Here is a 26,264-nt window from a genome sequence, read left to right on the forward strand (position 1 = left end):
CGGCGTAACTTAGCGGCTTTACAAAAAAAAGCGGTTTTTCTCCAAGCGAAGCGGTTAATCGTAGTCAAGGCGGAATTGCGGTCGTTATAAGAAAAAGCGGTTTTATCAAAGCGGTTTAGCGAAAAATGCGGTTGAGCGTAAATTGCGAGACTTCGACTTGCTTGCGTGCGGTGCCCGTTATAAGGCGAGCGGAATATTGGGCCCGTTGCAACGTGGCCCAATAATTTTTGAGCTTTAGCGGTGACCTCATGGCGCCGCGCGTAATTGGCCGCCGATGAGGCCTGACGTTGACAATTCTTTAATTGTCATGCGCGCAACCTTTTTCTGTCAGCTGATTGGCAATCAGCTGATCGTGACGTATGGGCGCGCATGCCCATACGCCTCTCTTATTTTGTCGACGGTTGATATTGTTGTTGTCAATGTTTATAATCAGCGTTTCTCGGTCGAAGAAAAAATGCGAGATAACGGGAACGGTCGCGTTTTTGTGAAGGATCGAAAGCTCGAGAAGATTCTTGACGCCCGTTAAATTTGAATTCTCGAGTTATAGAATATAATTTGAAATATTTGCGAAATTTAATTCCAGATGATTTTTATGATTTTCGAACATCCCGCCCGCCTCGTCAGTACGTGACGAAATTTGCGAGAATGTTCGGGCGCGGGCAGATGTCGCGAACGGTCCGATTGATGAATTATTGATAGCGATCATGAATGGAATGCGTGACGTGGTACAAGACACGTGTTGTTTAGTTCGTTCGAGTCTTTCGCGAGAATAGTAACGTGCGAATGTAATGAGATTTATACAGTGTTGAATAATGAGAAAATGTACAGTGAGATTTTATGATCTCGCGAGTGTAGTGAGATTGAAGAATGGTGAACGTCACGAGTCGCAAGGTGAAGTGCAGTAAAATGTAAAAGTGAACCCGAAATTCTGACGCGAGAAAGAGAACAGAAAAGAGAAAAAAAGTGATAACGCGGGTCGCGGATCGCACATAATATCGAATATGTATGAACATACTTAAATATGATTATGCGCGGTACGATTCCCGGAAATATGATACAGTGAAGTATAATACAATGAGCGGATGAAACATTTTGTAAAGAACTTTGGAGTTCAGTTTAGCTCACGACTCCGAGTGCGGTGGTTCAGTGTCGGGTCCCGGCATGAGGACGATTTTCGTGAGTGGCCGGACGAATTCCGAGGATGCGGTGCGTAGGGTGACTACGCGTACTACGTCGTCGTCCCCGGGGTGCAATTTGGTGATTCTAGCGAGTGGCCAGCGGGTTGGAGGTGTCTCGGAGCGCACCAAGCATAGATCGCCGACGTTCGGGCCGGCTTCGCTCCTGGCCCATTTCGGCCGGGATGACAGCGTCTGCAAGTATTCCCGCGGCCACCGTTGCCAGTAGTGGTCGCGCATCTTCTGGATGAGCTGCCAGCGTGACAGCGTGTTGTCCTTTGCGTCCACCAGTGTTGGTTCCGGAACGGCTAAAAGAGGAGCACCGATGAGAAAGTGACCGGGAGTGAGCGCTTTTAAGTCGTCCGGATCATCGGACAATGCTTGTAGTGGGCGCGAGTTGAGGCACGCTTCGACCTGAGCGAGGAAGGTACTCATCTCCTCGAAGGTGAGCGTGGTTTCCCCGATGACTCGCGGAAGATGGTGCTTGGTGGACTTGACAGCGGCTTCCCACAATCCTCCGAAGTGCGGGGCTGCCGGAGGGTTGAAGTGCCACTTCACTCCCTCTGTAGCGGCAGCGTGAGCGATCCGACGGCTGTCAGACGATGATGCGCAGAAGAGTTCCCGGAGCTCTCGACTTGCTCCGATGAAATTGGTGCCGCAGTCAGAGAAGAATTCTTGACACAGGCCTCGACGGGAGACGAAACGACGGAAGGCGGCCAAGAACGCCTCCGCCGTGTAACTGACACTGCCTCGAGGTGTACTGCCCTCGAGCTGAAGCACACGAAGACCGAGATGAAGCTCTTGTACGCCTGGTGATCTCGACCTTTAGTGGTACGGATGAAAACCGAATCGGCAAAGTCAACTCCGGTCCGCTGGAATGGACGGGCCGGAGTCACTCGTCCCAGGGGGAGGTTGCCCATTAGAGGTTGCGGTGCTGCTGCTCTCCATCGTGTGCAAGTCACGCATCGGTGGATGAATTTCTTCACTGTGGCTCGGCCTCGCGGGATCCAAAAGCGTTGGCGGAGTAATCCAAGGGTGAGCTGAACTCCTCCGTGCATTGTACGACGGTGATGGGAATCCACCAGGAGCCGTGCTATCCAGGAGTCTGGCGGGACAATCATCGGGTGCCGTTCGTCCTGAGGGAGACTCGCGTGTTTGAGTCGACCCTCGACTCTCATCACGCCATTGTTGTCAAGGAATGGACTCAACCTTTTGAGCGGACTGCATGGTGGGGTGGTGTGATTCCCATCCAGCGATGAGACCTCCGTGTGGTAGTGCCGTGATTGTGTCGTGCGAATCCAGTTGATCAGTGCTTCGTCCATTTCCTGCGGTTCGAGTGATGGAGTGGTGACAGCGGAAGTGTGCGTTCTTGAAGGGTTTTGTTGGCTCTTGCGTCGCCATCGGTGGCACCAGGCTGTGACCCTCAAGAGCCGATGTAGTGACGAGAAGCGGAGAAGCATCTCGGACTCGGTGATCACTCGGCCGATGGCGCTCAGCGAGCCGACGGCTCGCTGCTCTGGTAATTCTGCATCGGGCGTATTGCTGTTATCGCTTGGCCAGAGTGCCTCGTCCTTTAGCCAGACTGGACCCGTCCACCACAGCGAGTGATAGACCAGCTCGCTCGGCAAGATTCCTCTCGAGGCGCAGTCTGCGAGATTGTCTCGCCCTGGTACGTGTCGCCAACGAGCCTCTGGTAGCTGCAGCTGGATATGCGACACTCGGTTTGCCACATATGTCTTCCAACGGGAGGCATGTCCGTGGATCCAGTGCAGCGTTACCTTGGAGTCCGACCAAAGATAAATGGAAGCTGTGGACAGATCTAGCAAAGTGCGAATGTGACTTGTGATGTTAGTAAGGAGTGTAGCCGCGCAGAGCTCGAGTCGTGGCAAGGATATCGGCTTCACTGGGGCGACCTTGCCTTTAGCAGCCAATAGGTGTAACGTGGTGTGGCCGTGTGATGTGGTACGGAGGTACAGCACCGCGGCGTATCCTCGCTCTGACGCGTCGGGGAAGCCATGAAGTTCGACGCGAGTTTGTGAGCCGTCGCTCCCCAACCAGCGGTTGATCCTTAGCGTGTTCAGCAGCGGAAGTTCGTCGAGGATGCGCTTCCAGGATTGAGTATCTGCTGCCGGAAGTGGGGTGTCCCAATCCAGCTTCCGCAACCACGCGGACTGGATGAGGATCTTGGCTCGCATGATGACTGGAGTGAGCCAGCCCAGTGGGTCGAACAGGCGAGCGGTCTCCGCGAGGACACGTCTCTTCGTGAACTCTGAGATTTGCCGAGCCTGTATCGTATAGGTGAAGTGATCGTTGACCGGGTGCCAGTGCAAACCCAAGGTGGAATGTCCCTCATGCGACCATGTGTGTGGTGTGCTGGTGAGTCGGTGCTCCTGCGGAACTCCAGCCAGGATGTCGTCATGGTTGGCGGCCCACTTCTTAAGAGGAAACCCGCCCGCCGTGCACAGGCTGCGTAGCTCCCTTTGCAGCGAGGTGGCCTCCGACAAGGTACTTGCTCCGGTCACGACGTCATCCACGTAAGTATCGCAGCGCAGCGCCATGGTCCCACGTGGATATAGAGAACCCTCGTCGTCGGCGAGTTGGCGAAGGATTCGTATCGCCAAAAATGGCGCGCACGCTAGCCCGTATGTCACCGTTTTCAGGCGGTATTCGCGGATTTCGTTGACGGTATTGTGCCGCCAAAGAATGCGCTGTAAATCGCGGTCCTCCGGGTGAACGAGGATTTGTCGGTACATCTTTTCGATGTCCGTTACGAGCACATAGCGGTGCCAGCGCCAGCGTTGAAGAACGTCAGCGAGAGCTGGCAAGAGGTTAACACCAATCAGCAGTTGCGAGTTCAGCGAACTACCTGATTTGGTGCGCTGGAAACCGTTGAAGACGACTCGGAGTTTTGTCGTGGTGCTAATTTCCCGCAGCACTCCATGGTGCAGTAAGTAGCACAAAGCGGTATTCCTTTGAGTTGTGGATTTGGTTACTGCCTCCATGTGTTGCAGGTCTTCATATTCCTGCGCGAAGGCGCGGTACAACTCTCCGAACTGAGCATCCTGGGTGCAGCGACGCTCCATTGCGGACAGCAGGCGTTCGGCCGGCTTGCGGGTTTCGGAGAGGGAGGGCGGCGATCCAGAGAACGGCAGCCTAACGACGTACCGTCCTGTGGGTGTCCGACCATGGCTGTGGACGTAGATCTCCTCGCACCTGTCTTCTTCCGGCGTGAGTGCAACAGGAGCGGAGGGTTCCCTATCCTGCTCCCAGAATCGCTGAACGAGTTCGTTCAGCTCATGATCCACGGAGCATTGGAGAGAGCTGCGTGGAGCGTGCGACGATGCGGTCCTGCATCCTCCTGACAAGATCCATCCTAGAGCGGTTTTTTGCGCGATGGGTTCGTCCTTGCGGCCCTTGCGGAGTCCATCTTCTAGAATGGTGGAACATACGTCGGCGCCGAGCAGAAGTTTAACAGGGTCCTGCCTCAGATATTCCGGATCCGCCAGAGAGAGCCCGCAGATATGCGACCAGGTGGCTTTGCTTCGCACGATCGGCCCACGATACGTGGAGAGACGCGGCAGGATGTACGCAACGACGGGGAGAGTAGCTCCTGTTACTCCGGACGCGAGACTCAGCGAGATTTTTCCTTTAGTGGCTCCTGATCGAGCTCCTCCGATTCCGACGATTGCTAATGAGGAGCGAGTTCGTGGCAATCGTAGCCGTTGAGCCAAGGCTTCCGCGATGAGGGACACTTCCGATCCCTGGTCGATCAGGACTCGGACGGCTTGAAGTCTCCCCAAATAATCTGCGATGGTTACGCGCGCGGTGGCGAGAAGAATAGCTTTACGGTCCGACGATGGGCGCATGATGGAAAGAGAGCTGGCCTCGTTAGATGCTGCAGACTGATAGGCGTCGTGCAGCAAAGAGTGATGCCGTGACTTGCATGAGACGCACGTCTTGATCGACTGACATTTCGCCATCATGTGATTACCGAGGCAGTTGAAGCAGAATTTGTTGGTCTCAACGAAGGACTTCCTTTCGCTCGCGGGCTTGGCCTTGAACTCCGAGCATTGCATTAGGGTGTGTTTTCCCTTGCACGCAGCGCACTTGAAAGAGTCGGATCCGTTTTTCGCGAAGTGCGATTTTGCGGAGCGCGGCGGATCGCTTGACGTCTTCGCGTTTGCCTTCGACTTCGCGGCGTTTAAGGCAAGAATTCGCTTCGAGATGAAGTCCATCAAGGCGTCGTGTTCCGGCGGGTCGAACGAATCGCATGTGGAGGTCTCCCACTCAAGTCGAGTTCGCGCATCGAAGAGCTCGACAACGAGATGGTTAAAAAGGTCCATCCCGTTGGTGGCGATGGGTCTCTTAATGCTCTCCTGAGCGTTCACAGCGATTGTGACAGCGTTGAATATGCGATTTAATTCTTCGGCGATCTCCGCCTTCATTTTCGGCACTGCAGTGAACGCGGCGAAATTGGAGCGTATCAGCTCTCGCTTGTTTTCGTAGTGCTTACTCAGGATGGTTCAAGCTCGCTCATAATTATCTCCGGTGATCGATAACGGACGAATCAATCTTTCCGTAGGTCCTTGGAGACAGGAGCGGAGATAATGCAGTTTCTCGACGTCTGAGATTGACGAATTGTCGCCGATGATTGACAAAAAGAGATCGCGGAACGCGGGCCAATCTCCGTACGCGCCCGAGAACGTTGGAGCTTGATGCGCGGCAACGTGGTTTTTGGAGCGTGCTCTGAATTTGGCTCGGTTTTGGGCGCGGTAGGTGCTTCGGCCCTGAGTTTATCGGCGTACCCGGTTAACGTGCTTCGCTGGGACACGTAAGTACATTCCGCGGTATCAATGAAATCAGCTTTAGCGTACTCACTCTCCAGATATCTTTCTTTTAGAGCTGCCCGTATAAGTTCGTGTTGAGCCTCGAATTTCGCCCAGAGGTTGTCGAGGATGGTGAGACGAGCTTGGATGGCGCCGAGGGTGATATTGTTCATCCCCATCTTGCGGAGGTTGTCCACGGAGCGGGACATGCGACCATGGATCTCGTTCTGAGCCTCCAGTAGCGCTCTTAAGTCGGCACTCATTATAGATTATTTTTTTTTCTGTCTGTTCAGGAACTCGCTACACTGTACAGCACTGAAAAGGTCACTCGCGAAGCTGCGGATGCGGATGAGAAACGATCCGGCTCGAAGGACCAGAATGTTCGCGGAGCGACTGAAGAATTGCCGCGACAGCGCAGAATTTAGCGGAACGCGATAGAACAGGACTAGACAGATTTCTTATAGTCATACAGACTCTACACGACACGTAATTTTTTGTAGTTTTGATTTTTATTTTTGACACCACACAGTTAAATTAAATTATAGTCACAAAAATGTACAAAAGTTTCAGACACTGACAGTGAAGACGTCGAGATGAGACCGGAGCCGAAATAGCGGCGTAACTTAGCGGCTTTACAAAAAAAAGCGGTTTTTCTCCAAGCGAAGCGGTTAATCGTAGTCAAGGCGGAATTGCGGTCGTTATAAGAAAAAGCGGTTTTATCAAAGCGGTTTAGCAAAAAATGCGGTTGAGCGTAAAGTGCGAGACTTCGACTTGCTTGCGTGCGGTGCCCGTTATAAGGCGAGCGGAATATTGGGCCCGTTGCGACGTGGCCCAATAATTTTTGAGCTTTAGCGGTGACCTCATGGCGCCGCGCGTAATTGGCCGCCGATGAGGCCTGACGTTGACAATTCTTTAATTGTCATGCGCGCAACCTTTTTCTGTCAGCTGATTGGCAATCAGCTGATCGTGACGTATGGGCGTGCATGCCCATACGCCTCTCTTATTTTGTCGACGGTTGATATTGTTGTTGTCAATGTTTATAATCAGCGTTTCTCGGTCGAAGAAAAAATGCGAGATAACGGGAACGGTGGCGTTTTTGTGAAGGATCGAAAGCTCGAGAAGATTCTTGACGCCCGTTAAATTTGAATTCTCGAGTTATAGAATATAATTTGAAATATTTGCGAAATTTAATTCCAGATGATTTTTATGATTTTTGAACATGCACCGTTTCTGAAATATCAGATTTCACCCCCAAGGGGTGGTTTTTAAAAATTATCATTATACGGTAAATTAGTCTTTTTACAATTCTTATCCAACAGCACAGGTTTTATATTTTTGTAGCACACCGTTTCTGAGATATTAGATTTCACCCCTAAGGGGTGGTTTTTAAAAATTATTATTATATAATAAATTTGTCTTTGTAAGAAATCTTAATTAACGGCGTGAGTTCCATATTTCTGCGACGCATCATTTTCGAGATATTATTTTTCGTCCTGAAGGGGTGATTTTTGAAATTTGCTTTTATAAGGAATGGTTTTTGAAAATTGTTACTATACGATAAATTACTTTTTTTTAAATTTTATTTAACAGCAGAAGTTTCGTATTTTTACGGCTCCGTTTCTAAGATATTAAATTCCACCCCGAAAGGATAGTTTTGAAAATTGTTACTGTACGAATAAATTAATCTCTCACACGTACGTATACACATACATATACATATCATACGTATGCACGCATATGATTTTGTCTCTTAAAGCATTGTACATATCGAAGCAATAATCGCGTATACGCAGCGGTGTAAACGTCGCTTGAGGGACAAACTCGCTTTGCTTGTGTGCGTGCGAGCATACGTACGTGAGACTGAAGAAAATCCGGGAGAACGTAAAATGTCACAATTTTGATATGCGATCATCATTTCTCGGGATTGATTGCACCGATTTTATTCAAACTGGTCGCAATTGTAAGCTTGTATCCACATTATATAATAAAAATACAGTTAGATTTTTGCTTAAGGTCTTAGTTTCAGAAATATCTTAATCGAAAGTTTACATGATGTGAAATTCCGGATAAGCTACTTGGTAGCGCCGCGTCGAGAGCAGTGACTCTCAATGCTCGGATCCTGTTTTTTATGTACTTGGCGTCACGATGCTATCGCGTCGCTTGATTAAAATGTGCATGTACATTTGTTGTGTTTAATAATTTTAAAATTTTAAAAATATAAAAGTATCCAATATAATATGGAGGTTGCAGGGATAGAGGAGACCGCTCCTAAAACAGAAAAAACTTATTTTATCTTAATAATTAATAAAAGAAAATTGTAAAAAGAAATATGTACCTTAGCCCCCTGGAGCTATTAAGTGCTGCCAGCCCCCTGGAGCTATAAAGTGCGGCCAGCCCAGTTCCTCTAACCATGCTCTTTCCTCCTCCCGCATTCTTCTTCTTTCTTCGTATTGCGCATTTACTATATCATTTATTTCATCATTTAGATCTTCCATTCCGAAGAGCCGCCGTAGGTTAAAGATGTCGTAATATCTCTATCCATTTACCTCGTTATCTTGATGACTCTCCGGGGTGTCACCCCATTCCTCCGCGAGATCATTTCACCGCTCCGCCCGCACGCTGCGTCGATGCTCGATATTCATAAAACCAGGAATTTCGACATCATCGGGGAACTATAAAATAATATATTAAAAATTCACATACACATACGCACAATTTTTTTTCACAAATTTTCACAAAAACACTATCTACCTTCCAGACGAATGCCACTTTTAATATTACAAAAAATAAGAGGTCTATGAAACTCCTCTTCCAAAACGAATAATTAATAATACAATCCATTTTATGCAGCGTAAGGAATAATCGCACACACGGAAAAAGAAATACCACGGTTAAACTTGCTCTCCTCTCGGACAATACACGACTCAGATCGAAATCGAATGTTACTCTCCTCTCGGACAATACACGACTCAGATCAAAATCGAATGTTACTCTCCACTGTAGGAATTACAAAGTTCTCAAAACTGGAAGGGTTACACTAGTGCGGCGCTTGCACAAAGATACAGTGGTTGTAAAAGGTATTCGTACACTAGGAATTTTCACAAAAAATGGTTTATTTCTGTGTAACAATAAATAATTATTTGTTTATATTATAAATTCTTCTCTTCTTAATAACATTTAAAAAAAAAGAAAAAAACTCATAAATTATAACATTTTATATTTTAAAACAATTAAATAACAAAATCTTGGGAAAATTCTTAGTGTACGAATATTTTTTACACCCACTGTATATATTGACCATTAGTGATCCCTTCATGGTCTTTCTCTACGCTCGGTATAAAAAATATGAACAGTGGTATTTGAAGAGGATGGGATCTTGGGACTCAGAATCATCTCCTTTTTTTTTCCTAGGACGAATTGCAACGTATCAGCGCCGATATTCGGCTGCCCCCCCCCCCGTTCATATAAGCAAAAGTGATACGCGCCAATTTTTTCTGAAATGTAAATAAATGATTATCATGATACATCATACTTATTTATTAAACACAAAGATAAGAAAGGATCAGACAATCCAAAAAGGGATTACAAAAAATATTATGTATCGAACATTGTTCGAAAATCGCAAAATTCATTCCGAATTAGATTTCTTAAATATATTATATATATTTCAAATAATGTTTTATAACTCGAGAGTTCTAAATTAACGGGCGTCGAGAAACTTCTCGAGACCTCTAATCGCCAGAAAAACTCGATCGTTCGAGTTATCTTCAATTTTTTTGGGACATACGAAACGCGTGTCATAAACATTGACAACAATAACATCAACCGTCGACCAAAATCAGCGTGACGTACGGGCATGCGCGCCCATACGTCACGATCAGCTGATTGCCAATCAGCTGTTCCAAAAAGACTGCGCGCATGGCAACCGCGAAAAAGCCGACGTTAGACCTCATCGGCGGCCAATTATACGCGGCGCCATGAGGTCACCGCTAAATAATTAAAATTATTGGTTCACGTTGCAACGGGCCCAAAATCACACACGCTATAAAACGGGCACCGCACATGGGCCTTCTCGAAGTCTCGCACTTTTCGCCTAACCGCATCTTTCGTTAAACCGCTGACAAAAAAAACGCTTTTTCTTATAACGACCGCTCACTCACACGGACTCTCGCTCTCTAGTTAATTGCTTTTCGGAAAACCGCTTCGATCAAACCGCTGAATGATAACCGCTCAATAATCTGAAACAGATTAACTTCTCAGACTCGGTGTATATATATCTTTGTCTTAAATTATAATTGTGGACTCGTACAATAAAAAATCCTAAAAACCACCAAACAATTACGTGTCGTGGCTCGTTCTTATTATCTACTCGTGTGGTGTCCTCCTGCGAAACGTTAACGCATCGCGTTCACCCGCGAACATTTCTGGTCCTTCGAGCCGGAGCTTTATCCGCATCCGCAATTTCGTGGGTGAAGTGCTCACGTGGTGAAGTGCATCCTAGACAGACAAACAAGCCAAAATGAGTGCCGATCTGAAGACGTTATTGAAGGCGTAAAGCGACATCCATGGTCGCATGTCTCGCTCCGTAGACAATCTGCGGAAGATGGGTGTCAGCAACATCACCCTTGGCGCCATCCAGGCTCGTCTCACCATCCTCGACAACCTGTGGGGGGAAAATCGAGGCTCAGCACGAGCTCCTTCGGGCGGCCCTGAAAGAAAGATATCACGAGAGTGAGTACGCTAAATCTGACTTTATCGATGTCGCGGAATCGACTTACGTGACTCAGCGAAGTACGTTGCTCGGATACGCCGATAAGCTAAAGACTGAGCCGTCCACCGCGCCAAAATCCGAGCCAGGTCAGGAGCACGCTCTAAGAACGTCGCTGCCGCGCATCAAGCTCCAGACGTTTTCGGGTGAGTATGGAGAGCGTTCCGCGATCTCTTCGTGTCGATCATCGGCGACAACACCTCGATCTCTGATGTCGAGAAATTGCATTACCTCCGGTCGTGCTTACAAGGTCCTGCGGAGAAACTGATTCGTCCGTTGCCTATTACCGGGAGCAATTATGAGCGCGCATGGTCGATCTTAAGCCGGCACTACGAGAACAAGCGAGAGTTAATTCGAGCCAATTTCGCCGCATTTACCTCCGTGCCGAAGATGAAGGCTGAGTCTGCCCAAGAGTTGAGCCGCATCTTCAACGCCGTCACGACTGCCGTCAACGCTCAGGAGAGCATCGACAGGCCCATTGCCTCCTACGGAATGGGCCTCTTTAACTATCTCGTAGTCGAGCTCTTTGATCCGCAAACTCGGCTCGAATGGGAGTCCGCGACGTCTGATTCCGTCGATCCACCGAGCCACGCCGCCCTAGAAGACTTCATCTCAAAGCGGATACTCACCTTAAACGCCGCGAAGCCAAAAACCGTTGCAAAAACCGGAGAAAACTCCCGGTCGGCGAAGTCGCACTTCGTGAAAAACAATCCCGACGTCTCGAAGTGCGCCTTGTGCAAAGGGAAGCACTCCCTCATGCAGTGCACAGACTTCAAAGCAAAGCCCGCGAGCGAGAGAAAAGGCATCGTGGAAGCAAACCGACTTTGCTATAATTGTCTTGGCAACCACTTCATGGCGAAGTGCCAGTCGGTCAAAACTTGCTTCACGTGCAAATCACGACACCACACTTTGCTTCACGGCGCGTACACACCATCCGACGGAGCGAACTCGTTATCCACCACGCGACTCGCGTCGGACTCCAAGGCGATCCTCCTCGCCACCGCACGCGTCACTATCAGCGATCACCTGGGGAGACCGCAAGACGTTCGTGCTCTAATCGATCAGGGATCAGAAGTTTCCTTGGTCTCTGAGGCCCTGGCGCAGCGGCTTCATCTGCCACGAATCCGCTCCTCGATGGTCATCGCTGGTATTGGAGGAGCATCCGGAGCCACTCGTGGAAAACTGTCTTTGAGACTCTCCTCTGGGGTGGCAGGAGCCATCCTTCCGGTCATAGCGTACGTCCTTCCGCGCCTCTCGTCGTACCAGGGACCCATCGTGCGAAGCAGCCTCACCTGGCCACACATTCGCGACCTTTCCTTGGCGGATCCGCAGTACCTTGATCGGGATCCGATCGACCTACTGCTCGGCGCTGATGTATACTCCGCCATCCTGCAGGATGGTCTCCGTAGAGGGCGCAAGGACGAGCCAATCGCTCAACGGACTTCACTCGGATGGATCCTGTCAGGAGGTCACCGAACTACGCTCCAGAGCAGCCACAACAGTCATCAATGCGTCATTGACCATGAGCTGAACGACCTGGTTCAGCGGTTCTGGGAGCAGGAGAAAGAACCCTCGGCTCCTGTCGCTCTCACCCCAGAGGAAGAGAAGTGCGAGGAACTATTCACCCGCACTCACCGCCGCATGCCATCCGGACGGTACGTCGTAAGACTGCCGCTCGCCGGACCGCCTCCGTCTCTCGCCGAGACCCGCAAGCCGGCCGAGCGCCTGCTGTCCGCTATGGAACGCCGCCGTGCCCAGGACACTCAGTTCGGCGATCTGTACCGCTCCTTCATGCAGGAATACGAGACCCTGCAACTCATGGAGGAAATAAGCTCACCGCTAAATAAAGACACCGCCGTATGCTACTTACCGCACCATGGAGTGCTGCGGGACACTAGCACTACAACCAAACTTCGTGTAGTGTTTAACGGATCACAACGCACGAAGTCCGGCGCCTCACTAAATTCTCACCTGCTCGTCGGAGCCAATCTCCTGCCAGGCTTCGCCGACGTCCTCCTACGTTGGCGCTGGCACCGCTACGTTCTCGTGACGGACATCGAAAAAATGTACCGTCAAATCCTCGTTGATCCAAAGGACCACGATCTCCAACGGATTCTCTGGCGGTACAACCCCACCGACAAAATCCGCGAATACCGTTTGAAGACCGTAACGTACGGTCTAGCGTATGCGCCATTTCTGGCAATACGTACCCTCCGCCAGCTCGCCGACGACGAAGGACCTCGCTTTCCACGTGGAGCTGATGCTCTGCGCCGCGATACCTACGTGGACGACATCGTGACCGGAGCCAGCACCTTGCCGGAGGCTACCTCTCTTCAGATGGAGCTTCGAAGCCTGTGCACGGCGGGCGGGTTTCCGTTGAGGAAATGGGCGGCCAACGACTCCAACATCCTGGCTGGAGTGCCGAGGGAACACCAACTCACAACATCACCCGCCTCGTGGTCTCACGAGGGGCACTCAACACTGGAGTTACACTGGCACCCGGCAGGCGATCACTTCTCATTCACTATCCAGGTCCGGAAAATCACAGAATTCACCAAGAGACGCGTCCTCTCGGAAACCGCGCGTCTATTCGATCCTCTGGGTTGGCTCACTCCGGTCACTATGATTGCAAAAATTTTAATCCAATCCGCCTGACTGAAGAAGGTGGATTGAGACACCCCTCTTCCGTCGGCAGACACACAATTGTGGAAAAACCTCCTTTCCGAGCTCCCACTCTTGAACGAGGTGAAAGTCCCTCGCTGGTTGAACGGCGACGGGCCGAACACCAAAATCGAGCTCCATGGATTCGCCGACGCTTCGGAGCGAGGATATGCCGCGGTCCTATACCTCCGCTCCACGACGCATCATCAAACCACACTTCACCTCCTGACGGCCAAGGGCAAGGTCGCTCCAGTGAAGCCTGTGTCGCTGCCGCGACTCGAGTTGTGCGCTGCCACTCTGCTAACCAATATTACGGTCCATTCCCGCACTCTATTGAATTTGTCTACAGTGCCTGTCTTTCTATGGTCGGACTCCAAGGTAGCGCTGTGTTGGATCCAATGGCACGCTTCTCGCTGGAAGACTTACGTAGCTAACCGGGTGTCGCACATTCAAGAGCACCTTCCAGAGGCACAATGGAGACACGTGCCCGGACGGGAGAATCCAGCGGACTGTGCCTCTCGAGGAATCCCGCCCAACGCTCTGAACAATCATCCACTGTGATGGACGGGACCTGCCTGGCTTCGTCAAGGCGAACCTTCCTGGCCAAGCGAAGGTGGCAGTATGGCCGACGCCGAGCTTCCCGAGCAACGCAACGTCGGCTCGTTCAATGTCGTCAGGCAGGTGATCGTCGAGCCTGAGATTCTCCTCCGCTTCTCCTCGCTGCACCGACTCTTGAGAGTTACAGCCTGGTGTCGTCGCTGGCGACACAAAGCCACGCCATCAACGCTGCACTCCACCGACACCGCACCAACACTCGAGCCAGACGAGATCAACGCGGCATTGATGCACTGGATTCAAGCGGCCCAGGCACTGCATTATCACTCCGAGGTCTCGTCGCTGAACAGGAATCGCACCATGCCACCACGTAGTCCACTCATCAAACTAAGTCCATTCCTGGACGACAGTGGCTTGATGAGAGTCGGGGGCCGACTAAAAAACGCAATCCTCTCGCAGGACGAACGGCATCCTCTAATCGTTCCGCCGGCGTCCTGGGTGGCTCATCTCCTGGTGGATTCCTGCCACCGTCGAACACTACACGGAGGGGTGCAGCTCACCCTCGGAATGCTGCGCCAACGGTTTTGGATTCCTCGAGGTCGAGCCATCGTCAAAAGGTCAATCCATCGATGCGTAACGTGCACACGATGGCGAGCCGCAACACCACAACCAATGATGGGCAGCCTTCCGCTGGAAAGGGTGACTCCTGCCCGTCCATTCCAGCGTACGGGGGTTGATTACGCCGGCCCGATTCTCATCCGAACCGGCAAAGGGCGAGGTCACCAGGCACACAAGGGTTTTATTGTTGTGTTTGTCTGTCTCAGCTCCAAGGCGGTCCATCTGGAGGTAGCGTCGGACTACACGGCTGAAGCATTCCTGGCTGCCTTCCGCCGCTTCATTTCCCGGCGAGGCCTCTGTCACGAAGTATTTTCAGATTGCGGCACTAACTTCGTAGGAGCAAGCCGGGAGCTTCGAGAGATGTTCCGCGCTTCTTCATCCGACGGCCGTCGCATCGCACAGGCGGCAGCCTCCGACGGCGTACGATGGAGGTTCAATCCCCCCGCAGCACCTCACTTCGGCGGACTCTGGGAGGCGGCCGTCAAGTCCACGAAGCATCACCTCCGAAGGGTCATCGGCGAGGCCACACTTACCTTTGAGGAAATGACGACCCTCCTCACACAAGTGGAGGCGTGCCTCAATTCACGCCCGCTGCAACCACTGACCGACGATCCGGACGACTTGACGGCACTCACTCCCGGGCACTTCCTCATCGGGGCTCCTCTTCTGGCCGTGCCCGAGCCGTCGCTGGCCACCGAGAAGGACAGCGCGCTGTCACGATGGCAGCTTGTACAAAAATTGCGCGACCACTATTGGCAGCGGTGGTCGCGCGAATACCTCCAAGCGTTGTCATCCCGACCGAAATGGACCAGGAGCGAAGCAGGCCCGAAAATAGGAGACCTGTGCTTAGTGCGCACCGAGGTCACACCTCCAACCCGGTGGCCACTCGCACGAATTACGGCACTGCACCCGGGAGACGACGGCGTAACTCGCGTGGTCACCGTGCGCACAACATCCTCTACGCTCCTCCGACCGCTTGTAAAAATCGTCCTGCTACCCAAGGCTCTCGACGCACCGCAGCCATCGTCTCTGGATGCGTGAAAAATCACAACGTTCTATATCGTTCTTTAACCTGTATATATGTATATTACACTTCACTTGTTTTATATTTCTGGAAATACCGCGTGAAACTGCATTCAATTATACTCGTGCACATTCGGTACTGTGTGCGATTCGCGAGCCGCGTTATCAATTCTTTTGTTTCTATATTCTCTTTCTCGCGTTAATCTCGCGCTCACTGTCACTCATCGCATCACTTCACTTTCACATTCTTAATATTCACAATCATTCTTGAGTTCACTCCATTCGCGAGATCATTCACTAAACCACTGTATAATTCTCATTACTTTCACACGGTACTATTCTCGCGAAAGGCACGAATAAACTGAACAACACGTGTCTTTGTACTACGTCACGCATTCCATTCATGATCACTATCATCAACTCATCAATCGGACCGTTCGCGACACCTGCCCGCGCCCGAACACACTCGCAAATTTCGTCACGTACTGACGAGGCGGGCGGGATGTTCGAAAATCGCAAAATTCATTCCGAATTAGATTTCTTAAATATATTATATATATTTCAAATAATGTTTTATAACTCGAGAGTTCTAAATTAACGGGCGTCGAGAAACTTCTCGAGACCTCTAATCGCCAGAAAAACTCGATCGTTCGAGTTATCTTCAATTTTTTTGGGACATACGAAACGCGTGTCATAAACATTGACAACAATAACATCAACCGTCGACCAAAATCAGCGTGACGTACGGGCATGCGCGCCCATACGTCACGATCAGCTGATTGCCAATCAGCTGTTCCAAAAAGACTGCGCGCATGGCAACCGCGAAAAAGCCGACGTTAGACCTCATCGGCGGCCAATTATACGCGGCGCCATGAGGTCACCGCTAAATAATTAAAATTATTGGTCCACGTTGCAACGGGCCCAAAATCACACGCGCTATAAAACGGGCACCGCACATGGGCCCTCTCGAAGTCTCGCACTTTTCGCCTAACCGCATCTTTCGTTAAACCGCTGACAAAAAAAACGCTTTTTCTTATAACGACCGCTCACTCACACGGACTCTCGCTCTCTAGTTAATTGCTTTTCGGAAAACCGCTTCGATCAAACCGCTGAATGATAACCGCTCAATAATCTGAAACAGATTAACTTCTCAGACTCGGTGTATATATATCTTTGTCTTAAATTATAATTGTGGACTCGTACAATAAAAAACCCTAAAAACCACCAAACAATTACGTGTCATGGCTCGTTCTTATTATCTACTCGTGTGGTGTCCTCCTGCGAAACGTTAACGCATCGCGCTTCTTGTATCGACGCGTTCACCCGCGAACAAACATGAAGATAAGAAAGGTTTATACGAGATACATAAGGAGGATTGAAGCGCATCAAGTCATTGTGATTTGAACGCATCGACACGTCGGTTGTAGGAGAGTATAGCGGTGTTCTGTTAGAAAGATTTTTGCACGATTAACGTATAAAAATGGATGTAGATGAAGATCAAGCATTATCTGCTGACAGTGATTGCATTAGTGACTGCAGTGAAAACTCCACGGAATTCAGAGAGAAAATAGTGTCTGTTGCAGAAATTAATGCTCTAAACGCACGTAGTACAAAATTTTGTATCATATACAGTTATTATTCCATGGGTGGTGCTTTAGCTGTATGTGCTACGTGCATGATTGCATTACAAGGCGTGGATAGCCAAATGATGTATGCTGTTCGAAAGCATAAAATTGAAACACTGGATGCAATGGATGGACGATTTTGCTCAAATTGTAAGGATCCATTGTATCTAACATTTCCGTGTAATATGTGCCCAATTTGCACGCTATGAAAAAAAAACATTGAATAAGACTGTATAAAGTGTGCGAGCAACGTGAGAAAAAAATTAATTTCAGTATGTTCTGTTATAATTATACTGTGCACGCTGAGTATTTTGATTCTGAATATTTTGATGATTATAAACTTGATGTCGTCGATGCTGGAGGATAAAAAAAATCACGTGTAAGTGCTCTGTAAAAAACTGTAACGTAGTGCGAAAAAGACAGGAAAAAATGGAAAACAACGAGCAGACTGAACGCGATCTGATAGAGCAATCTCGCCAAATTGTCACCTTGGGCGAGTATTTTGCATGGCTGCAGCGTTGCGAGGAATTTATCAAACAGCTCGAAGAACGCAGTCGTGTCAAGCGTCCGCGATTCTCGATCGGAAATAGACAATCTCTGGTAGCTAAAATCGCGCGACTCAAAGGTGCAAAAACTCGATTGCAGAGACGGTTTATACCCAGTGGTGGTGATTACAGCGGCGACAATAACGCGGAAAGACTCGTTTGGCGAGAGATCGATACCGCGTTCGATAACCGTATTCTGACCGGTGCTGTGATTAACGCAAACTATATCGAACCTCGTCAATTTCTCGAGGATGCCAAAGACATCGTGCTCGAGCAAGTGCAAGACGTTATAAGAAGACACAATTGTGTAAAAGTGAATACTGTATTTAATGGTGAATTTGTGTCGGATGATAAGCGTGCAAATAAAAATATCAATACGAGAAACTGTGAACTCTTTCACACATCCGATTTACACGAGTGGTTCGAGCGCAGCGTTATCGAGCCCACTCTAGCATCGCTGGAAGAATTTCAGGAACGCGATAGCGGGTGGGCATTGTCGCGAATACAGAATTTGACTGTAAATATAAATAAGTATAATCCTATGCGCGCGGGATGTCACATTAAATTGCCGCGGGAGATTATGATGAAAAGAGCGGTAATAAACATAAAATCAAAAGACAATGCGTGTTTCGCGTGGGCAGTGGTCGCCGCCTTATACCCCGCCGAAAGGAACGCGGAACGGGAATCCTCGTATCCGCATTACGCGACAGTGCTGAATCTCCGGGACATTGAGTTTCCAGTGACTGTAAATCAAATTAAGAAATTTGAACTTGTCAACGATATTTCGATCAACGTCTACAGTATCGAAAGCGAGAACATTGTTTCACTACGACTGACAGAGCAGAAGCGGGATAAGCACGTTAACTTGTTGTACATGGAAGACGGCAACAACGTTGGACATTTCGTTTGGATAAAGAATCTATCCCGGCTCGTGAGCTCGCAACTGAGCAAACACAAGAATCAAAAATATATCTGTGACCGGTGAGTTTAATTTATATAATTATAATTTATATAATTATAATATGGATTGTTTAAATCTTTAAAAAAAAAATTTTCTTTTACAGATGTTTACATTACTTTAATTCAGATGACAAGTTGCAGTCACATATTGTCGATTGTGAAAAAATGAACGACTGTGCTATCCGATTACCGAGCGATAAGGACAAGTGGTTCGAGTTTAACAACTTTAATCGGAAGGAGCGGCTTCCATTCATCGTATACGCCGACTTGGAATGCGTTTTAACCAAAATGGAGGAAGAAGAGAACGCGTACCAGCACTATCGGGTATTTAGTATAGCGTATTATGTATATTGTTCGTACGACGAATCGTTATCCGCGTACTATTCTCATCGCAGTGTCGATTGCGTTTCATGGTTCGTCGAAGGCCTTAAAAATTTAACGATTCATGTAAAAAATATTTTAACCACTAATGTCCCTATGGTAAATTTAACGTCCGAAGAATGGGAAAAATTTTATCACGCTACTCAATGTCATATATGCGAAAAACCGTTCGCGCAAGACGATACACGCGTACGCGATCATTGTCATCTGACCGGGCGGTACAGATGTCCCGCGCATTCAAATTGTAATTTAAATTATAAAGAATCTTTTTGTATTCCCATAATTCTTCACAATTTATCCGGTTACGATGCACATTTTATTATCGAGGATATAGCTACGGCGTTCGAAGGGAAAGTCGAGTTACTTCCAATAACGAAAGAAAAATATATATCGTTTACCAAAAATGTTGACCTTAAGGAAGACAATTGGAAAAATCAAGTAAAATTACGTTTTATCGATTCATTCAAATTTCTTGCATCGAGTCTCGATAAATTAGCATCATTTATTAGCATTTTAGATAAAGATAAGCTCAAAATTTTAAAATCAGAATTTCAAAATTTATCAGCCGAAAATTTCAATATATTAACACGGAAAGGTGTCTTTCCGTATGAATACATCGACTCTGTGGACAGGTTGCATGATACGTGTTTACCACCGCGCGAATCATTTTACAGTTCCTTGACCGGCGAAACTATATCCGAGAGCGATTACGCGCACGCCGAGAACATCTGGACGCGATTCTCCATTCGAACGCTAGGCGAATATAGCGATTTATATCTTAAAATCGATGTCTTTATTAGCCGATATTTTTGAAAATTTTCGCGATAAATGTATCGAAAGTTATGGACTCGACCCCGCGTATTACTATACTCTCCCCGGATACAAGTGGGACGCCATGTTGAAACATACGAAAATTACGTTCGAGCTGCTTACAGATATCGACATGGTTATGTTTATCGAACGTGGTATACGCGGCGGTCTAAGTCAATGTTCCAACAGATACGCTCGTGCTAATAACAAGTACATGGAGTCGTACGATCCATCGAAACCATCGTCGTATTTGATGTATTTCGATGTAAATAACTTGTACGGATGGGCAATGTGCCAGCCGTTGCCCTATACAGATTTTCGATGAGTCGACGACGTGTCGAATTTTGACGTATCATCGATCGCGCTAGATTCGCATACAGGCTATATCCTCGAAGTCGATCTCGAGTACCCGCAACATCTTCACGATGCGCACACTGACCTATCGTTTTGCCCGACACGCGACAAACCACTTGGCAAGCGAGAGCTCAAGCTGCTCGCAACGTTATACGATAAGAAGCGTTACGTGGTACACTACCGCAATCTGCAGCAGTGTATGCGTCACAGTCTTCGTATAACAAAAATACACCGAATATTACAGTTTTCACAATCTCCCTGGCTTCGAAATTATATAGAACTAAATATACATTTTAGAACAATGGCTAAAAACGATTTCGAAAAAAATTTATACAAACTGATGAACAATGCAGTATTTGGTAAAACAATGGAAAATGTGCGTAATCATGTTGATGTAAAATTATTAACAAAGTGGGACGGACAATATGGTGCAGAAGCAATGATCGCAAAACCAAATTTCCACAGCAGAAGCGTCTTTTCGGAAAACTTAATCGCTGTGGAATTGCGCAAACTCGAGGTAAAATTCAACAAACCAATTTACGTGGGTATGTGTATACTCGACATATCCAAGACATGTTTATACGAGTGTCACGTCCGGCGACCCCTAGATCCAGCAGAAATTTTTCTTTTCTCACTATCTTCCATCCAATAAGCTACAAGCACAAACTAACATGAAACTAAGAGAGACACACTTATATGTCACCTATAATAAAATGTGAATCTGAGAGAGAGAGACATATATGAATCATTTATACGAGCGAGATAGACTTATATGTAATACTTGGGAAAGACAAGGACCGATATAAGGAAATCCTTTTAAATATGAACTCCTTTTATTATACAAACTATATAAAATAATGTAAAATATGTCTAAAAGATTAAGGAGAATCTATTTATGTAAAAATCATGATAAATGACCAATATTTTAAATAATCAATTATTGTAAATCTTTGAAAAAGGTCATTTATCGTAATTTATTATAACTACTATAATGTATGTAGGACACGACCTTGCAAGCAATGCATTCAGAGAATCAGTTAATACGTATTCCTAGAAAACCTTCTTTTAAAGACCACCCAAGAAGTTCGCAAAAATCCCTTTCATAGAATAAGCTAAGGAATTTGTTCTTCAAACTCTGTCATAAATTACCCCTACCACTCAATTTCAAAAATGTATTAAAACACTTCCAACAACGGAAGAGGGGGCATTCTCGTAGATTCACTCTAGACTTACTCACTCATTCTTACTCGCACTGTAAAACGCTAGATCAAGTCAGTTCAGAATAAAGAATTCAAATTTTAAACAAGAGTATACTTTTTTAATCATCATCAGCGAAGAAAGTCCAACTCAAAGCAGTTAATTATCCTGGGGTTTTACCCTCTTAACCGTAAGAAGAACCCACAACTAAAACGTTCTGTCGAACTCGTAAAACTGTTGGAAGATCCTGTCTCACGGAACCAACTAATCAAAGTTACCAGAACGTGACAACAAAAATTTGGTGGCAGCGGTGGGATACGCTGATTCCTTCAAATAAACTGGACTGAGGCCTGGATTCTGTCTACACTCCAAGAGAAGAGGAATACCTTGTCCAGAAGGAACACGACAGCGGGGATAAGACTGCAAACAAGGAATCAAGTCTTCATGGATTTGCGTATTCTTATACTTTTCTTCACTGCGTGCTATATGTAAGTGCTACGAGCATTATATTTTAATTTCTTTCGTGCGATATTTATTAAGAATATTTTACAAATCTGTCTCATACTGGGGAAGTAGATGCACTAGACAAATAGGAAACATGAGCGTAGCCGATGATACAAGCGTTAATCGTAGACCTAATAATACTGTACCATATGTAAGCTTGCGCGACGCAGCCGAGACAATTCTCCCATTCGATGGAAAAAATATTATTTTACATGCAAAAAATATGGTCTCTCCCGGAGCAGAATATGGTTTGGTACAAATGATTAAAAATAAATTAGTAGGACCTGCTTTAAGAGTGGCTTTGAGCGGAGAATATAACGATATAGAATATTTATTAGCTGTCATAAAAACTAGATTTGCACCCGTTTATTCTTCATCACAATTACACGGAGAGCTTTCTAAAGTGACACAGCATCCAGATGAATCTGTGGTGGATTATGGCAGCCGCGTATCAATGATATTGCAACAATTGAAATCCTGTTATCAGACCGAAAATCCAAATCAAGCGATCCAATTTACTAATTCTGCAGAAGCTAATGCCATCAAAAATTTCTTAACAGGATTAAAAACTGACATATATACTAGACTTTATCCGCGTGATCCTGTCAGTTTAAATCACGCTATTGAATCAGCCATAAAAGCCGAAGCTGAATATAATGAACATGCACAACGAATGAAAATTACTGAGGGACTTATGCAATCAATACGCTGTAATAATTGTCTGGGACACAATGCTTATTCATGTAGCACCATTAATCCACTGGCTCAAGTAACTCATGTCCAGTGGCAACCTATAGTTTGTACATTATGCAAAAATCCAGGACATACACGTGCAGAATGCAGAACCCTTCAATTAAGAGGCCTAAATTATCGAAACACCCCGATAAACAATATGAATCGAAATATGAATTATAATCAAGTAAATCGACAAAATCATACAGCTTCCAGAAATTTTAACTTAGTATGTCGTTATTGTAAAATACCAGGACATAGCATTGAACAATGCAGAAAAAGACAATATAATAACGATCCACGAAATCAATTAACCCGATCCAACAATCAAGAAACTCGAATCAGAGAAAGTCAGGGAAACAGGGAGTGGGTGCAGCGAAATGGCGCAGCGCTGAACGAACACCCGCGAGTGCGCCTAGTGACTCCCGAACAAACTCACGAAGAAGCGCAAGAATAAATCTCGCGTGTAACAAAATCGGTAAACCACCTTCCGTCATTCTACCCAGCAAAGATTTGATAGAGGAACGTGCTAATTTTATGATAGATACTGGTTCTGATATAAATTTGATAAAGAAGAATTCTCTTCATGAGAATGTGCTTATTGATAATAAAGTCGTATTTGAATTAAGCGGAATAACAAAAGGTCGAACTCGCACGTTAGGCGTAGTTAAAATACGCATTTTCGGTACCGTTATTTCGCATGTTATTTCATGTAGTTCCAGACGACTTTCCGATTCAACAGAACGGAATCCTGGGCACAGAATTCTTCAAAAATCAACGAGCAACTATCGACTACCCGAGGGCTAGTCTAGTGAACGGAATCCCATATTATTTTCATAATGATGAAACTATCATGATTCCAGCGCGAACACGAAAACAAATTTTCATACGAGTAGCTAATCCCGAAATAAAAAGCGGATATGTTCCGAAATTAAATGCAGGACCGCAGGTGTACTTAGGTAACGCCGTCGTATCCAATCATCACGGAATTGCATATCTATATGCTATAAATTCATCAGATGAGGATATAAAGTTAGCGATCCCTACAGTAAAATTATATCCGTTTGAAGAAACAAAGAATAACAATGAAATAAATAAAATCAACGAATCTGAGTCAAGGAACTTAGAATCACGAGTCAATAAGGTATTGCAGTTACTACGTCTCGATCATTTAAACGAAGAAGAAAGGATAAATGTCATTAACTTGGTAACGAAAAATGCGGAAAGATTCCATTTACCAGGAGAAGATTTAGGAGCGACTAACGTGTTAAAACACCGTATATTTACTAACGATGACCGTCCAATTAATGTCAAACAGTATCGATATCCTCAAGTGCATAAGGAAGAGATACAACGACAGATTGGGGAAATGTTAGAAAAAGATGTTATAGAACCATCAAGTTCACCTTATAATTCTCCTTTGTGGATTGTTCCAAAGAAAGATAATTCGTTAGGCAATAAAAAATGGCGCTTAGTCATAGATTTTCGTGCCTTAAATGAAAAAACAATCGGTGATGCATATCTATTACCAAATATTGTAGATATACTCGATCAATTGCGAAGTGCAAAATATTTTTCAATATTTGATTTAGCATCTGGATTTCATCAAATTTTAATGGATAAAGATGCCAAACATAAAACAGCTTTTTCGACGTTTTACGGACATTTTGAATATAATCGCATGCCATTCGGATTAAAGAATGCTCCTGCTACGTTCCAAAGATTAATGGATCAAGTACTAACGGGATTGCAGAGAAATGAATTATTTGTTTATTTAGACGACATTGTTATATACGCACGATCGCTTGAGGAGCATGAAATAGAATTTCAACGATTAATGAAACGTCTATCAGAAGCAAATCTATTCCTACGACCAGATAAATGTGAATTTTTGAAAAGAGAAGTAGCATATCTTGGACATATAATAACTAAAAATGGAGTACGACCAGATTCAAAAAAAATAATGGCCGTAAAAAATTTTCCAACACCAAAAACCAGAAAAAATATTAAGCAATTTCTTGGACTTGCCGGATACTACCGAAGATTTATAGAAAACTTTTCTAAAATAGCCAAGCCATTATCAAATTTAACCAAACAATCAAATACGTTTGAATGGAAGGAAGAACAACAAGAGGCTTTTGATAAACTGCGAGAAGTTTTGTGTTCAGAACCCATATTACAATATCCAAATTTTAATGAGCCGTTTATTATAACGACAGATGCATCCGGATATGCAATCGGAGCAAGGAAGGATTTTTGAGTCAAGGAAAAATAGGATCTGATCTCCCTATAGCTTACGCATTTCGAGTATTAAATAACGCCGAAACTAGATATTCACTTACCGAAAGAGAATTATTGGCTCTTGTGTATGCAGTCATACATTTTCGTCCTTACATTTATGGTCGTAAATTTACACTTATTATGGATCATAAACCTTTAGAATGGTTAAACTCAGTATCAGATCCTACATCGCGATTAATGAGATGGCGATTAAAACTCGCGGAATACGAGTATGAAATAAAATATAAACCTGGAAAGAAAAATAAAAATGCAGATGCTTTATCTCGAAATCCTATCGAGGATATAAAAAATATATATCCACTACATGCTAAACGCGCATTCTCCACATCTAGTGATACGTCAGCGGAAAAAGATCATAAGAAGATGAAAACGTCACATCCTATTTCCAAAAGACAGTTAACGACGGATAGCGACGGATCTGGTAACCCGGCACCATATAAAAAGATAAGAACTGATGATTTACCAACTTACAATGAATCGGACAAGGAAGAGCGTGTCGAGTTGCATGAAGCATTGTCAGACAGTGATAGCAGTACCATATCTTATTATTATGACACCGATATTGATAGCGACGATAATTCTGAAATAAATTTCAAAAAACAAAAGAGAAAACATGAAAGCAGCTCATCTGGTCAAGGGCGACGCGTAAAACGAAAAAATCGAAGGAAAATGCATAAAAACGTCGAAAAATCAAATTCATCAACCGAAGAATGCGTTAATCTCGATACCACACCTGGAACATCGCCTATAGAAATAGCATCCCCTGTCGAACATCCACATAAGAAGGTAGTAAATGAAGATTTCGAAAGCGAACAAAATTATCAGCATATAGAATTACATAATAAGGAACACAAGCCGATGGAAGTAGATTTATCTGACGATAGTTTTAAAGCTGAAACTAATATTAACGTGGAAGCGTTTACATTACAAATTCATGTACCTTATGGTTCTGTGAGAACACCGCAAAACCTAGAAAATATACAAACGTTGCAAAAAATCCCTGATAACGTAGATACAATTCAAATCATAGAAAAGGATATTCCATTAAAGAAGGAAGAGATAGAAGCTATGAAAATAGATCAAGAAGATAAAATGGATTATGAAATAAATTACAGTCCTTTAAAATATTGTGAACAGAAAAAACCTGAAAGTACCTCAATTGGAAGCAGCACTGAAACTGCTTCTTCACCCTTTCATGAAATAAATCCCAAATTAATAGAAATGACTAA

General features: G+C 45.9%; 4 protein-coding genes across 4 annotated transcripts; 3 read left to right on the forward strand and 1 right to left on the reverse strand.

The window, feature by feature from the left end:
* Window positions 1-1,729: 1,729 nt before the first annotated feature.
* LOC145975862 (uncharacterized) lies at window positions 1,730-5,620 on the reverse strand. The gene has a single exon (XM_083106602.1). The coding sequence runs from the start codon at window positions 5,618-5,620 to the stop codon at window positions 1,730-1,732; it is 3,891 nt and encodes a 1,296-aa protein (XP_082962728.1).
* A 4,900-nt stretch (window positions 5,621-10,520) lies between these two features.
* On the forward strand, window positions 10,521-13,991 carry LOC145975863 (uncharacterized). Its single transcript, XM_083106603.1, has 4 exons — window positions 10,521-10,552; window positions 10,641-10,915; window positions 11,020-13,371; window positions 13,465-13,991. The coding sequence occupies exons 1-4, from the start codon at window positions 10,521-10,523 to the stop codon at window positions 13,989-13,991; spliced, it is 3,186 nt and encodes a 1,061-aa protein (XP_082962729.1).
* Window positions 13,992-14,051: 60 nt separating this feature from the next.
* On the forward strand, window positions 14,052-15,644 carry LOC145975864 (uncharacterized). The gene has a single exon (XM_083106604.1). The coding sequence runs from the start codon at window positions 14,052-14,054 to the stop codon at window positions 15,642-15,644; it is 1,593 nt and encodes a 530-aa protein (XP_082962730.1).
* A 2,036-nt stretch (window positions 15,645-17,680) lies between these two features.
* Window positions 17,681-18,781, forward strand: LOC145975865 (uncharacterized). The gene has a single exon (XM_083106606.1). It carries the CDS (start codon window positions 17,681-17,683, stop codon window positions 18,779-18,781), a length of 1,101 nt encoding a protein of 366 aa, XP_082962732.1.
* The last annotated feature ends 7,483 nt before the right edge of the window (window positions 18,782-26,264 follow it).

The sequence above is a fragment of the Camponotus vicinus genome, unplaced genomic scaffold (assembly GCF_025532165.1).
Source record: "Camponotus vicinus isolate PSW18456_S1 unplaced genomic scaffold, iyCamVici1.0 SCAF_8, whole genome shotgun sequence".
NCBI lineage: Eukaryota > Metazoa > Arthropoda > Insecta > Hymenoptera > Formicidae > Camponotus > Camponotus vicinus.